At 36.6% G+C, this 14,733-nt stretch overlaps 1 protein-coding gene across 1 annotated transcript in view; it reads right to left on the minus strand.

The window, feature by feature from the left end:
• KIF21A (kinesin family member 21A) overlaps positions 1 to 14,733 on the minus strand; it is a 91,530-nt gene that overhangs the window by 28,554 nt on the left and 48,243 nt on the right. The window contains exons 10-22 of the mRNA XM_086462370.1: positions 14,361 to 14,424; positions 13,382 to 13,585; positions 9,886 to 9,924; positions 7,399 to 7,483; positions 7,106 to 7,223; positions 5,935 to 6,123; positions 4,793 to 4,992; positions 4,293 to 4,400; positions 3,735 to 3,803; positions 3,413 to 3,624; positions 2,596 to 2,749; positions 2,019 to 2,219; positions 588 to 689 (exon numbers count right to left, since the gene is read on the minus strand). Coding sequence (XP_086318496.1) covers positions 588 to 689; positions 2,019 to 2,219; positions 2,596 to 2,749; positions 3,413 to 3,624; positions 3,735 to 3,803; positions 4,293 to 4,400; positions 4,793 to 4,992; positions 5,935 to 6,123; positions 7,106 to 7,223; positions 7,399 to 7,483; positions 9,886 to 9,924; positions 13,382 to 13,585; positions 14,361 to 14,424 — 1,745 coding nt within the window. The remainder of the gene's footprint in view (positions 1 to 587; positions 690 to 2,018; positions 2,220 to 2,595; positions 2,750 to 3,412; positions 3,625 to 3,734; positions 3,804 to 4,292; positions 4,401 to 4,792; positions 4,993 to 5,934; positions 6,124 to 7,105; positions 7,224 to 7,398; positions 7,484 to 9,885; positions 9,925 to 13,381; positions 13,586 to 14,360; positions 14,425 to 14,733) is intronic.

Here is a 14,733-nt window from a genome sequence, read left to right on the forward strand (position 1 = left end):
AAAAGAACGGAGAATTGGGCAGTGGGACTGACGCAAAGCCCATTTCAGTAGCCTTGAAATCTTTAATTCGATTCAATGATGCTGAGTACGGCCTCCAAACGGAAAGAAAAGCAGCAGCAAGAGCATATGATACATGTGTGCACAGGGTTATAAACTGCCAAATTCTCATTTTGAAAATGATACTCCCCAAGTCGTTCAGAAAAAGCCCCTACTGCTCTACTCAAAAGCAGAAGTCTGACTAAAGTATGCCAAGCATCAATATATACTTCAAAGAAAAAGATCCTGAGCATTCTTTTGGAGCTTGTTGAAAAACATAGGAAGAGATTATGAAAAGCTAGTGTGCTCTTATAGCAACAATATGAGGTAATTAGTAGAGTGAAGTAGGCTCTACGGGGAGTTGAAAAACAGGCAACAGGTTGATGGGGACAATGGATCCCAAGAGCCTTCACACTGAGAACTGAGCGTGACTCAGTAGCGTTGACCAGCTTTGCTTCATCTAGCGCACATTAGTCAGTCTTCACATCAGCACAGCTATGTTCCTGGTACACGGCATAGTCCTGGCACACGCATTTCACTTAATGGCTTACCTTATTGATACCCATTGTGAGGAAGTGGTCAAGCAAATATCGAGCTTCTGTCAAAGTGCAAGCATTAATCACTGCTGTTACATCCAAAGTCTCTCCTTCTTCCTACACATGCAACAATAAAGACAGTCAGATTGTGAAAAACGCCTTTTTTAAAAAAAAAAAATCATTACAGTAATCACAGAAAACAGAAACAGGGAAGATGATGCAAAACACCCAGATCATCCCCTTGGTACCTCTAAATCAAGTCTGAAAGACAACTTTTCCAAACTATCCCCCAGACAGCCCACAGTACAGATTGTAGCCTTCCTAGTCTCTTCCAGTGTTTCTGTTTCTTTCCTATTAGAAAGCTCTTATCAAACCCAACCTCAAATCCCTTCTTTCTACAAGCTAAGCTATTGCAGCGGATGCAGAAAAGAGCACACTTCTTCAATCTCTTCAGCCTTCATCCATTTAAAGACTTCTCACCCTAGTCTTTTCCTCATTTTTCTTCTGATTATTCTCAGTCAGTATTAAGTACTCTGATATCCTTAAGAATTATTAAGCCTTTTGTGTCCACTACTTCTTTACAGGTAAAGTCCTGTAACCTTGGCACCACGCCTTCCAAAATTCAAGAAACCCTAACGTGAGTAAAATAGGAGAAGCTGCTGGTGATGTAACATGCATTAAAGCAGATATTAGCCCAAGGTAGGAGAGGAAGAACTCAAGCACTGACATAAAAAAATATTTAAGTATTACAGTTCAGACTTCAAGCTACCACGTGCCAAGAGACTGAGGAGATTGTACATGGTGGATTCTTCCTGCTAGATCATGTATAATGGGCATTGTAAGAATTTTCATATTTGTATTTCACTACTTCTGGTAACATTCAATTTTCTACATCAATTGTAATGGACAATTTCCTTATACTAAATTGCTATTTGAAAATGTCAACCCTAAACAAGCAACTTGGTCTGAAAAAGCTCTTTAGTTAGAGAAAACCACTGTTCCATAATTGAAAATATAATAAAATGCCATCTAAAGAATTTACACAAATGCTCACATACAAAAATATTTAAATCTATTTAAAGTATACAAAACTAATACAAGGGAGTGGAAGCATATCAACAGATGCAGGAAGAGGATACAACCTGTTAGCTTTCAGTTCCAAGAATTATATTAATTTAAAGCCAGCAGAATAGAAAGCATCAGCTTTGACATTTAAATGCTTTGCAATCTTAACTTGCATTACATTAAAACTCAGATATGGAAGTTCAGATGTAGAAACGAAACACTTCATTTCAAATTTCACCCTTTTTCACCAATTTTCACTTCCTGATTCAATAATTAAGCGGCCAAAACAAAATTCATTTCTAAATGAGACCATTTTCAAGGCTAACACAGTTGGGTTTTCTTGTCTTCATTTCACCATTTTTGCATTTTTATTTGACATACCTTTGCTTCCTCCATTTGCATAATGTTTGCTTGGCAGTCAGAAATGCTGTCATTAATGTAGTCTATATTCGCAGTTAGTGATTCCATCTCTTCATTAATGTTTTGGACATTTCTATCTGCTTCACTGCCACACCCATCCTTGATGAGCTTCTCCCTTTTCTTTGAAAGCTTTTCTCTTCTCTTTGTAAGTTCTTCACGTTGCTATTTTCCACAAAGACATGACATTACATAAAAAGGAATTATTAAACACTTAGGGCATTTAAGCTCCTTTTTGTTTTGTTTTCCTTGTTATACTTTAATTAACACATGATCTCTACAGGAAGAAGTTATATAGGTGAATATATTCATATATTTGCATGATCCCATTAATGTGCTTTTTATTTCTCATTAAGCACAGCAATCCCACGGCCCAAATGCTTAGTGGAGTTGAGAGTGTCTTCACTGACTGCAATAGAATCCAAGTCACTTTGCCTATGCCACCATCACAGCAACTAATTTACAGCAAATGTAAATGCATTGCTCGCTCTCTCTTTAATATGACGATACAACAATGCACAGTGCGTAGTAGACCACCCACCGTAAGTAACCTGTTCATATCTGCCTCCATGTTGGAAATGGTCATCCTCTGCATAATGATATCAGTCACTCTGCGTTCAAGTAACTGCCACTTCATCCTGGCTGCCTTTGAGGAGTAAACTCTGCTTGTCACTGCTTTCCGCTGATACTTCTTTCTGTGATAAATTCAAGAGGTACATGTAGCTAAGTGTAAAGTAGTCCAATTACTCATTTGAATGTGGAAATGATCAGGCTAGAATATTTTTCACAGACAACCTAAAGATCTTTTGCAGAATTTCTTGCAGTTTTTCATTGCACCTGATAGCTACCTGCACCCAGCCCTGAACTCTACTGCACTCAATATATTGAAAAACAGGTTTCAAACACTGCGGCATCCTGTATGATACGCTATTGAAATCGAATGCCTCTTAAGTTGTTCCCTATTTAAGAAGGGGGGGATCTACTTCAAATCACACTGGGAGATCACCAATAAACCTAATATATTAAATTGTGTTTTCCAATAAATTTTTCTTTGTACTTAAGAACACTGCAGGCATTGGACCACCAAGGGCATTTCTCTTTAACAGCAAATTAATTGGATTTTGAAATTTTGGGGTTTCTTAATGTGACTTGTTCTTTAATTCTGCATTTGTATTGTTCTTAAACCCAGAAAACTCAAATTGCAGTTGATAATGGTAAAACGGCCATTTTATGAACATTCATTACATGACAGCAGTTTGAAAAATAACTACTGCAATATGTACCATAAGGTTATCCGCTAGAAAGTCCACACAATTTTCAGTCCTCTTAAGAGCATGCTAAACAGTTTTAAACCTTACCCTGTTCCATTTGTTGCAGTTACAGATAACGCTTGAACTCTTGCAACAGGAATTCTCATCTTCTGCAGTGCTGCTGCTCTTGAACCATCATGCTCAACTGATGAGCTAGAACTTGCTTCCTGTATAGGATGCTCAGGCAGGCTCAGCTTTCGACTTACTTTTCCTGCCACTTTGTCAGACAGAGGCCTTACTTGCCGACGAAGGGCTGTAACCTGGAACAGAGTGCAGACAGACAATTACCTCTCCCCAAAACTGTGTTTGAAGTTATGGCAATACAACATCATTCTGTTTTCAAAGATGCATTACTGTTTTAACAAAATACCTCTTCAGTTTTGCGACGTAAGATAACTTCTTGATTTCTTTTCTGAGCTTCCAGAAGCTTGAGCTGATGCTGTGAAAAAAGACAGGCAGCACATGATATTTTTTCCATTATCTGCCACAAAAACTGTATTGTATGAAAAAAAAAAAAAACCACCTTAACACACTGATACAAATTTGCAAAACTGTTGTGACACGAAGTAGTCAAGTTGTAATTGTTTCTTGCTCTTTCTAGTGGAGAACGAAAATAAGTATTTCACTATATCAATTCTCTATCAAAACGAATACTTGCATGCAAGCAAGGTGGTAGCAACAGTTTTGTGAAGATTCACTAACAAAATAACACTGATACGCATATTCAATGTCTTTATTTTCTGATGTACTTATGACCTGAAGCTAGGAACCGAGTTAACATAGAAGTCAAACCAAATTAGATACATTTTGACTGGTGAAAATACACAGGTATTATACTGCATATACACACAGTATGTGCCTGCAAGCAGATGCGCATCATAATGACAGATGCTTATTCCAAATGAAAGTTCTTTATCTGACAAATCACCTCTCGTTTACGTTGCTCCTTTTTAAGCTGTGCAATCTCTCTATTTCTTCTAGATTCAGTCATTCTAGCTTTCTCCTGCTCTTCTTTCATTTGTTTCATCAAGCGAACCTGTAAAGAGATCATCAGTTAGAAAAGCAGTTTACACTGAAGTGCTGTTCCCTGTCCCTGCTCATATAGAGTTTCTTCTTCAAATTGCCATCTTCTAGTATATTACATGCTTTTAGCAATTCACCTCCTCCATCTAATGTGTCTTCTTCACTCAGTGCTGAATAATAGAGCTAATAAGCAGTGCAAGCTGCTCCATGTTTGATACCATAATTTCTGTTTATTAAACCTAAAAGCCACCCCTCTCTGCCAGGAACAGCCAAGTCTGCATACCTTTTATGTTTTCACACTTTCAAGCAAGAACAGGAGTTATCTGGCAGATAAATACACAGGAGATTTCAACCAATTCTTCAGTAAACATTTGTTGTACAACAGTTCGACATACTGATATATACCTTGGTTTTCTTCATCTCTGTCACCTCCTGCTGCAGTTTCTTCAGTTGCTTTTCATATTGAGACTGATTTTTAAGCAATCGTGCATGTTCCTTTTGTGCTGTTTGAAGCCTCTGCAGTTCCTTATTCATAGCTTGGAGTTTCTTTTCATATTCTGACTTGATTTTTTTTGCCTTTTCTTCTGAATAGGTCTCTACAGAACCTAGAGGAAAAGGGATTATTCATCTGCTTTTGTTCAGGATATTTTCACTTTGCTAGCCACAGCAGATGACTGTTTCCTCTGCTTTTAGCATTACCTGCAATATCTTTGAAAAATTTCATTTGTCTCTAGCTCCTGCCACCTGCACTGCTTCAAACTTTCCACCTTGTACACATTCTTGGATAAGAGATTAAGTATACACTTTCCTTCTTATTTCTTTGCACTAGACAACAAATATCTGAGCATGTGAAGACACAGATACACACATGCTTGTTCACACATACGTGCACAAGATCATAACAACAGTCTCAAGAGCTATCAAACCTAGTATCCCTTTTCTGGCACTCATCAAAAGGGAAGGTCTAAGGAAGAATAAGGGAACAGCAAAAGTATATAAAGTGTATAACTATAAAGCATATCTAGCATATTTTTAAAAAGAAACAAACAAACAAAACACTTCCCCCAGTCCTCTCCTAAAGTTCAACTATTTGTAGCTTAGGACTTCCTGAGTCAGAGTTAGTTTTTCTTCTTAATACTGTTACATATTTAAAAAAAGTTTGGTCAGTGAAACATCTCTGAAAGGCCACTGATCCTAGTTCTTATTTTTATGCAAATCAAAAGAAAGCAAGGAGGGAGGAGTGGGAAAGAACTTTTAATTCAGGAGCTACCTCAAGGACTATGTTAAATTAGAGCTCCTAGAAAACTGAAAATGCTTATTCAACCAAATCAAATACCTGTCAGTAGCAGTATCTCTTTTTAAAAATCTGTCTCAATAATGGTAGAAACTAGAACAAGTAAAGTGTGTTTCACTGGCATTATGGGTACAAACCTGTTTGTTTTCTGCAATTTCTTATCACATTTAAAAATGAAGCAAGGGAAGTAGCAAGCAATTCAACTTGAATATCTTACACAATGTCTAGATCTAAATGATTCTGTACATCTTACCCAAGTTTTGAAGAACCTGATCTCTTTCAAGCTGAGTGTCTCGAATTTTATGTTGTAGCATCATTAGTTTCTCTTCATATTGTTTTTTCAGTGTTTGCAGCCTTCGCTGGCTGTTCTCTAGCTCATCTATCAGTTTCTGCTTAATGGCTATTTCACAGGTGATATTTGCCAAGTCAGCTTGATAATTTTCTAAAATAAAAACATTTGAGTAATTAAAAATTAAGACTGTTAGAGTAACAGTGGGGATCACAAATATGCATCAGCAATATCAGCAATATGTCCTTCCCCGTACAAAAGGCTGTGAGACTTCAGTCACACCTCAAAGCTGGAGCATAGCTGTCATTCATAAGCCCAGCAGGTTATATAAGAAAAATGTGACTCCTGGCAGGCTCCAAGGGGAGATTTTCATTTTTCTAGCTCTTAAAAAGACAGCCAAAATTCTGAGGACAGAGTCACCTCAATCATGGAAGCGGAATGGTGAAGGGAATGAGAAAAGCAGGAGGGAAAAGTAAGGAAAAAAGTACTAACCCACATGCTAAGTTTACGAAAGTTTAATTAATTTCTTTAGCGAATTAGGCCTTTTTTTTTTGCTTAAGATTATGTGCTCCCAAATAAAAACCTCAGTGGAGGATTAGGTTTGCGACTCCTGCTAATAGTTTGTGTGACTCTCAAACAAGAAAGAACCAACAGACTTGGTTTGTCCATTTGGCCCAATTCATATGAGAGAATTGTTGCTGATGCTATCTCTGGCTCTAGCAGTCCTTGCATGCCACATGAAAATGAGATAGGCTGAGTGACTGCCAGCCTTTCAAAATTAAATTCTACCCATTTCCAAATTAGCTGAATGGGAGCTATCAACTTGGTGACTAGTCCCGAGACATAAAAATAATCCAGTACTTAAACCTTACATTTTGGATATTCTAATCACGGAAGAAATGTGTTATCAAACACCTGATGGCCTCTGGTCAATTTTAAAGCCAGTATAGGGACACTTAATCGGATGTCTATTACATGTTTTATTTAGCACCATAACCAAAAAAGAATTCACTGGACATACAATCCACAGAGAATTATGGACAGTGGGTTGACAATATGCTATCTTGCCTACCAAAAACCCAAGGAACGACAGATAGTGTTTGTAAAATTCTACAGAATATTGTACTGACATCACCTTTTTCATCAGAGTCAGAGTCTGATTCATCTGAGCTTTCAACGACTTCCAAGTCATCTTCATCCTCATCATCTTCCTCTTCTTCATCCTCATGATCACTTACTTCCTGAATTTCCTCCTAGAAAATGCACAAAATAAAGATGTTGACGCACACCCACACTTTTCCAACTCCCAGTCACTTGTGACTGTGAAGCCACAGTATTCACCTGACCCATTCCTAATTTCCTTTCTATAACCTTATAAATCTTTAAACAGACAATGAACAAATAAACCAAACACTTCTAAATACTTACTGCTTCCAATTCATTATTTTCTCTCTCCGAAGTGCCTTTTTCATCTCTCTTCTCCTGCTCGTTATCAGTGTTATCCTCTTTAACACTAGCAGAAGAGGCATAGACACATAATATTCACAAACTGAAATGGCATGTGCTTCCCATCCCCCAAATCAGTAAATTGTAATTCCAAATAAAGATGAAAACCGAAGTGTAGTTAGACAAAAGTACAGGTGTTGGGCATGGGTAAAACACAACTTCCAGACTCTCACAGATAATAAAATAATGCTTAATTACTATTAATCTCAGCTTGCAAAATAATATTGATAATAGCACATTGTTTTAGGGCATACTGCACAACTGGGACAACCAGAATACACATCTTCATATGCTACAGCAGTACTCATTTTGCATGGAAGTTGCAGTGTACCCAGAACAGCTTTTACAAACCAAAGAACGAACATTATGTGCAGGTACAACGTACATTACAGGCATTACTACACTCTCAAGCTGTAACAGAGCCTACTGTGCTTACAATCACCTGAGAATTTATGTGTAAGCCTTAAACAGCATCCTAATTTATCATACTATAACTACTCTTTTGATCAGTTATCTACTTGATGTCAAGCGAATGCTCAAAGTCGGCACTGTTACAACAACAAAGAGTCAAGAAATACTGAATTTTTGCAATAGGACTGTCTGTCTCAAAAATAAACTTTTCCCAACTATTAGGATTACATTTTAGTATATTTCCATGCTTTCATTTTTCAGATTATGGTTAAAAACTTCTTTAAAAGTCAAGTAACTATATTCTTTCCTGTCTTGGCAATCTGAACTGTAGTGATGGCTTATGCAAATTACAGCAGGAGCTTTTTTTGTTTTGTTTTAAAGGTTTGGTGTATTAGCCATGAGGACGAGTTTTAATGTTTTTAAGTACACATTTGATACATTACATGCAAATGTAAAATTCAGAAATCAATGGCACTCTGCAAATTGCCATGGACCAAATGTCAGTCCCTCTAGTACTACATGTGCAAAACTGAAACCATCCCCAATTGAAGGAGGCTAGACACCACATGGGGTAATAATGAAAAACTGTGGTTAGGATTGTATAATGTGGAATGCACCTCACCTAACTTCAGCTGCATAGAAGTTTGGCAAGTTGTGTGCTGTCACTGATCAGGCAAGATAACGGGAAATGCACATCTTCCTCCACTGACACCAAAAGGAGCTCAGACTCAAGGTCTAGCTCTTTGATAAATCCAATACTCAGTGCAGTGACAAATGCTCAGCAGATTTGAGACACTATAACTTGGCAAGTGGCACCTAAAAGTCACTTCTAAAACAGAGCTCTAGTTACACACTGCTTCTGTGCACACACCACTTTTTTGTTATACTATTTTTTAATCTGTTTGGTGCTAACTGGTTCCTTCTGCCCCGCTCATCACCAGTGAAACCAAACCCAGCTACAGCTGACCATGCACAAGGCAGAAAGATTTTGCTTGGACTGTCTGAATCCACACAGCAGCCAGGGAGGGGGGAAGTAAAAAGCCTAATCAGATTTGTACAGGAAAAAGAAATGCCACACAGGGAACACTGGGCCACACAATCTCATTTCCGCAGATTCTCATCTCACTCAGCCCACAATATGTTCTGGTTTATGTTGGTCAATAAGCCTAAACGATAACAGATCCGAGTTGCAATCTTCGTGCAGATTGAGGCAAATCCCCAGTTTCCCTTCCACCTGCACACAGCACAGGGCTAACCACTATGGAGAATTTGAGTTCTGCCTAATAAAGGGAAGAGTCAGGAGGAAGGAGGGCCACCAGCTCTCCCAGGCAGACCTGTACTGATTAATTTGTGTGCTATTGATCTGTGGATTCACATCATCTGCACGAATTCAGTGGGGATTTATTGGATCAAAATAGACAGCTGAAAAAGAAAAAGCTCCTTTACTTTCATTTTTAGTGACAGTATATTTTAGAGCCCTCAAATTAACTGCTCTCTCTCTGTAACTACTTTATCTACTGATTGGCTAAAACTGAATGGAAGGAATGGTCAAAGCTTCAGGCACATGGTTTCATAAATAAAAGAACCAGACTTAACTGAGGTGTGAAGGTCCAAGACCTTCGATCTCACATGTCAAAATTACTACTGTCATATGCTGCCTGCTGAACATTTCATACCGTATGAGCTACTGCACCTTCCTCCTGCCTTTCATTCCACATAGGCCATGCAAGAATCTACTTAATTCTACAGTAATTCCCAAAGACACCACCTCCCCACAAACTCTTGCTCAACACTCTGCAATCCCAGAGTCAACCTCAATTCCACAACAGAGGTTTCTTCCAGTTAAGACATTTGCTGAAAGTCAAAACACAGGAAAGAATTTTGAAAAGCCAAACAAACTACTCTTGAAGTACCTATGAATCCACCCAACTTCGTTTCATGTATGACAACCAGTTAATTGAAATGACAGGTAATTAAAAACCTGGGAAATATTCCAACCTTCTTTCTTCTTGACTGCTTTCCTCAAGTTTCTGTAGCCTTCAAAAGCACGAGGTACAGTATTGGAAGGCCAAGCCAATGAAGGACAAACCAGACAGTGAAAAGCAAAAGTGATAAGAAGGTAAAAAATGATATATGAGCTTGTGGAGTTTAAAATGAAATTTTAAAAGATACCATCAAGAGACAACAAGTAGTAAAAAGGCAATACATTTTGCACAGTTGGAGAGTAAATAGAAAACAAAGAAGCATTTGCAGGTTAACTAATCTGTCACTGTCATCAATTGAAATTCAAGTTATACTAAGGAAGAGGTTTTAGATATAAACAATATATTTCACTTTGTGAATTATTTCTAATACGGATTCAAAATATCTCTCAGTTCTAGAAAAAGTTTTCACCTCTTTCGCCACTTAAAATTGGCAGGTAAAATACTGAAAATTGCAAGAAGTACTGCCATTGAACCAAAGCTATATATCCTCAGGAATATATCAGGAAAAAACCTAATGCAGTAGTTATATATATGCTGATCACATATTATAATATAAAATAATAATGAGAAATTTTTATTACTAACATTCTAAATCATATATTCTGAATATAATTCATACAAAAATCTTCAAAGTGCATTTATTTTTTTGTTTGGGGTTTTGTTTGTTTTTAAGTAAAAAGCAGAAAATTGTAGTTTATTTTTCTGGGATTCAAAAAGTACGTGCCAATGATAGCTTGTTATTTTTTAATAAATCAACAAAAAATATGCAACGGAAGCAATGAGATGGACAAAGTGTTAGTATTTTTACTTGTACTTTTTCCTCTTGAACAAATGCAGATGTATCAGTAAAGAAATATCTGCATGACTCCTTTAAGTGTAGAGATGGCTTAAATTTCAACAATTACTGAAAATCCTCATGTTCCTATTATAGGCAAGTTTTGAGCAAGAGCTTTTGCTGCCTTTTCACCTTATACTGCCTGCCATCTTCCTTCAATATCAGCTAGGAGCTAACACACTGAACCCCATGTAAATTTATCACTAATTTATTTTAATAAAGGTTAGGGAAGTCAAAAGACAACAGCCAAAAAAGGTTACTAGTTATGCAAGGCTGACTCATGATTGAAAGGGACATGGGAGACTTGCTCTGGGGCTTCTGGTGAGTAGCTCACGCTGTGGGTCACTCCAATCAAGCACGTCAGTATTTCAGCAGCTAAAATATTACTGCCATGTAAACTGTTTCTGATAAACTTTATGACAGATGCTTATTAAAGGCTACAGATATATAGCAGTACATACCTGCTGCTCATTCAGAAACTGGCTCTTAGATCTTCAGGCTAGCTCACAACAATTGAGATAAGTCGCATGTATTCAAAATTATGCACCTTTCATCATACTGACCCATAACCAGAAAACAAGCAGATCAAGAAAGGGAGCAGATGGGGCAGAACTAGTAACTAGGCTTACCGATCCCCCTTTGATAGCAAAATGCTAGTTAGACAACTTTAAAAGAACAGCAACCCTAAAAAGAAATAGTACATTAAAAGCAGCTAAATGCCTGTGGAAGACAGAAGTAGAGCAAAGAATCCCTACCAAACTGCAGGCTAAGTTGTCTCTTTGCAATACGTTAGCACATCCATTGCCAACTCCTGAAATTTTGACAGAATAAAAATTCACAGCAATATATCCTGTACACAGTCTTTGTATTTCACTAATTAAATAGAAGCACTCTGCAGGTAATAAACATGACAGGCTATATGCATAATCCCCCAAATTCTAACATTTCTTATCTTCTAAGGAATTTTGCTCTTAACATACACACTTAAATTTAGAAATATTTATTACAAATCAGTCTGCAGATGGGCCAGCAAAGAGATTCAAACCTTGCCACTACTTTGAAGAGTATGATCCCATTCTATAAAACACAAGATCCACTTTAAAATGGAGGCTGGACCATCAAGAGGTCTCTTCCAACTTAAGTTTTTCTATGCTTCTCTAATTCTATAAAGCTAGGATAGAAAACTGATCTCAAACATAGTTTATGGTAAGTAGTCCCTGCTTCTAGATCAGACCACTTGGCTATCCCATTCACAAGATTATTGTCCTGGTGTGAGCAAGTGTGATGGGACATAGAAGCTTCTTTCAGGAAAAAAAAACCAACCAAACCAAACCAAAATGAACAACTATGTGATCTACTTACTATCATATGTAGGATAAAACTTTCAAATGTTTTCTGGTTTTGTTTGGGGTTTTTTTATTTTTTTATTTTTAAAGTGATCATCATCTACAATAAGAGACATTACTCAATGTATCCAGTAACCTTTATCTGTTTTCTGGTCACAATCCAGTCTGCTACCTAATACTCAGGCCCCAATCTAACAACTGGGGCTCTATCTAAGCATGTGTTTAAATGCATGCTTGAATTTAAAATGTGTCGAAACATACAAAATTAAATCTTTGTTCTTGCATTTACAGTTAAAGAACATATTGAAGTGTTTGGCTGAAGAGAGGCTAGAACATTCTGCTGATTTAATACTTCCACCCTCCACTCAAATTTCTACAAACATGAGACGCAAAATCTATCAAAATCCCCATAAAAGTATAAGAGTTTCCTGAAAAATGATATGCAAAGGAAGAACCTAGTTGTATTAAGATGAGTGTTCTCTACAATTATCAGACACGTGTGTCGTGAAAGGATTCATAGATATAGGACCTCAAATTGCAGATGTCACTACCTCAAATTTACTTTATACTTCATTTCAGGCTTATACTGTTTTACTCTTAACTTGTAGAAGTTGTCTGAAGGGCAATTACCAGAAACGTGGTAAGAAGCGCGGAAAACCTCAAGGAAAAAGGAAAGATCTCTAGTGGAATCAAAGTCTCAGAGTACACAAACAGATCCTTGCTGTACTAACTGCTGTCTGAACAGGCATTTATATTAATGTCTATGAGTATTTTAGTAGATGAGAAATTGGAGAGCAAAAAACAGCAAAGCATGATGTTGCAGAAAATTAGGAAACATCAAATTAAAAACATTCATAAAAGCAGAGGATAAAGCAAAAGAAGCCATTCCAAGAGCTACCAAAGAATTCCCAGCTGTTCAGAATATCTTTTCTTCAGAAAGCTGTTTCAGTTTTGACATATGGTAGAAAAAAGTTTATAATTTTTGGTTTTGAAAACTTCTGTTGAATTTCACATGCATTTAAATAAAATTTTATTTAAAAAAAAAATCAAAGTTTATGGAAAGCACCTGTGCTTTTACCATTGGGCACAATTTTATGGAAAAATTAGTTACAAAAGACGCCTTCATTCTACAAATACTGCATACTTCACTGGAAGAAAAGATGGAAAAGAAAAACACCTATAACTTCAATGTGTAAAGGGGTTTGAAGGAACAGCAATTTAAGATCCAAACCCATACAGCAACTACAAATGAATTTTAGAGTCCCAGTTAAAAAAAATACACCTCTTTAATAAGGAGAAAGTAAATAGCATTATAATTCATACACCACCTCTTTTTCTTTTTCCTTTCTTTTTTTTTCAGCTTTTCTAGATCTTTCTTGGCTATGTCTAGAATTTCCATTGTCTCTTTCTCTGAAGAAAGCATAGAAGCAGAAAATGCTGATGGTCCACCAAAGTACGCGGATCTTGTTGAAGCTCTTGACAAGTTACGTCGAAGATTTTCATTCACTGCTTCACTTTCTAACAATTTTGCTCTTAAAAAAAAAAAAGAATTGTAGATGATGAATCAAAAGTATTGCTAATGCATGAGATGTATACTCTTTAGCATCTGTAACTTCAATGTGTTATCTTCTGTTTAAAATTAAACTACTAACAAAGGTGAAACTACAAAGCTAAGGTCTCACAAAAAAACAAATGTAGTAAAATCCCTCGATGAGACAATTTTACCCAATAGTTATATTGTACATACATCATATATACTACACAGAATACATACAACTATAAACGTCTGTATAAATATACATACGCTGTACGTATATACACATTATATGAAAGCTACACAAAAGCTCTAACACTATCTGGGAATAGGCCAGATATTTTTATGTCTCCATTTCTTGGAGGTGTAACGTGCAAAAAGTATCTAAAATATTTAATACTTTTTTTTTAACTTAAAAAGAAAGCAAACGCTTTTTTTAAACACTAAGTTGTAACAAGTAATTTCTCAGTACTATCATTTGTATGCAAGGTTATGAAGTTATAAAACAATCACTCCAAGTTTTGCTGTCCTTTGTGCAACAATATCAAGTCATCAGCATTATTTAGGCAATATCTTACTTTCGACTGTCACCTTAATCGTTAACATTTTAATTTTTTGTGGCCAAGAACAACAGCACATGATCTTAGATGGTCTGAAGGTCCTAAAATAATCCCCACACAGGAAAACAGCTGAAGTATTTGCTTGCCAACACTTCTAGTAGTTTTGGGGTTTTTTTAATATAAAAACTGTTTAAATACATATTATGCAAATACCTGAGATCTTCAATTTCCTTGATATAATTATGGATCATGTTGCTAATTTCTTCATTTCCTTCTCCTTTGAAGGACAGGGAGAATGGCAGGGTGGCAGGAAGAGAAAGATTGAGAAAGGATGGCAACAGCATAAATATCTCAGAGCTGCTAGGCACAAGGTATCAGCAAAGAGAAACACTCATATGGGCTACATGTTTAGTTCTTATCTGATTTCTAAAATGTATTTCCTCCTTAAGCTGCATTAAGTTTTTGGTTCCTCTGTGTCATATGATCAGGATTATTACAAGTAACTTTTCCCATTTTATTTGTTTTCCATATTAGCACCTTTTAACAACACATGTACTATAAATCAAAAGTAACCTGACAAACAATG

This window comes from Leptosomus discolor, chromosome 1, assembly GCF_034619465.1.
Source record: "Leptosomus discolor isolate bLepDis1 chromosome 1, bLepDis1.hap2, whole genome shotgun sequence".
NCBI lineage: Eukaryota > Metazoa > Chordata > Aves > Leptosomiformes > Leptosomidae > Leptosomus > Leptosomus discolor.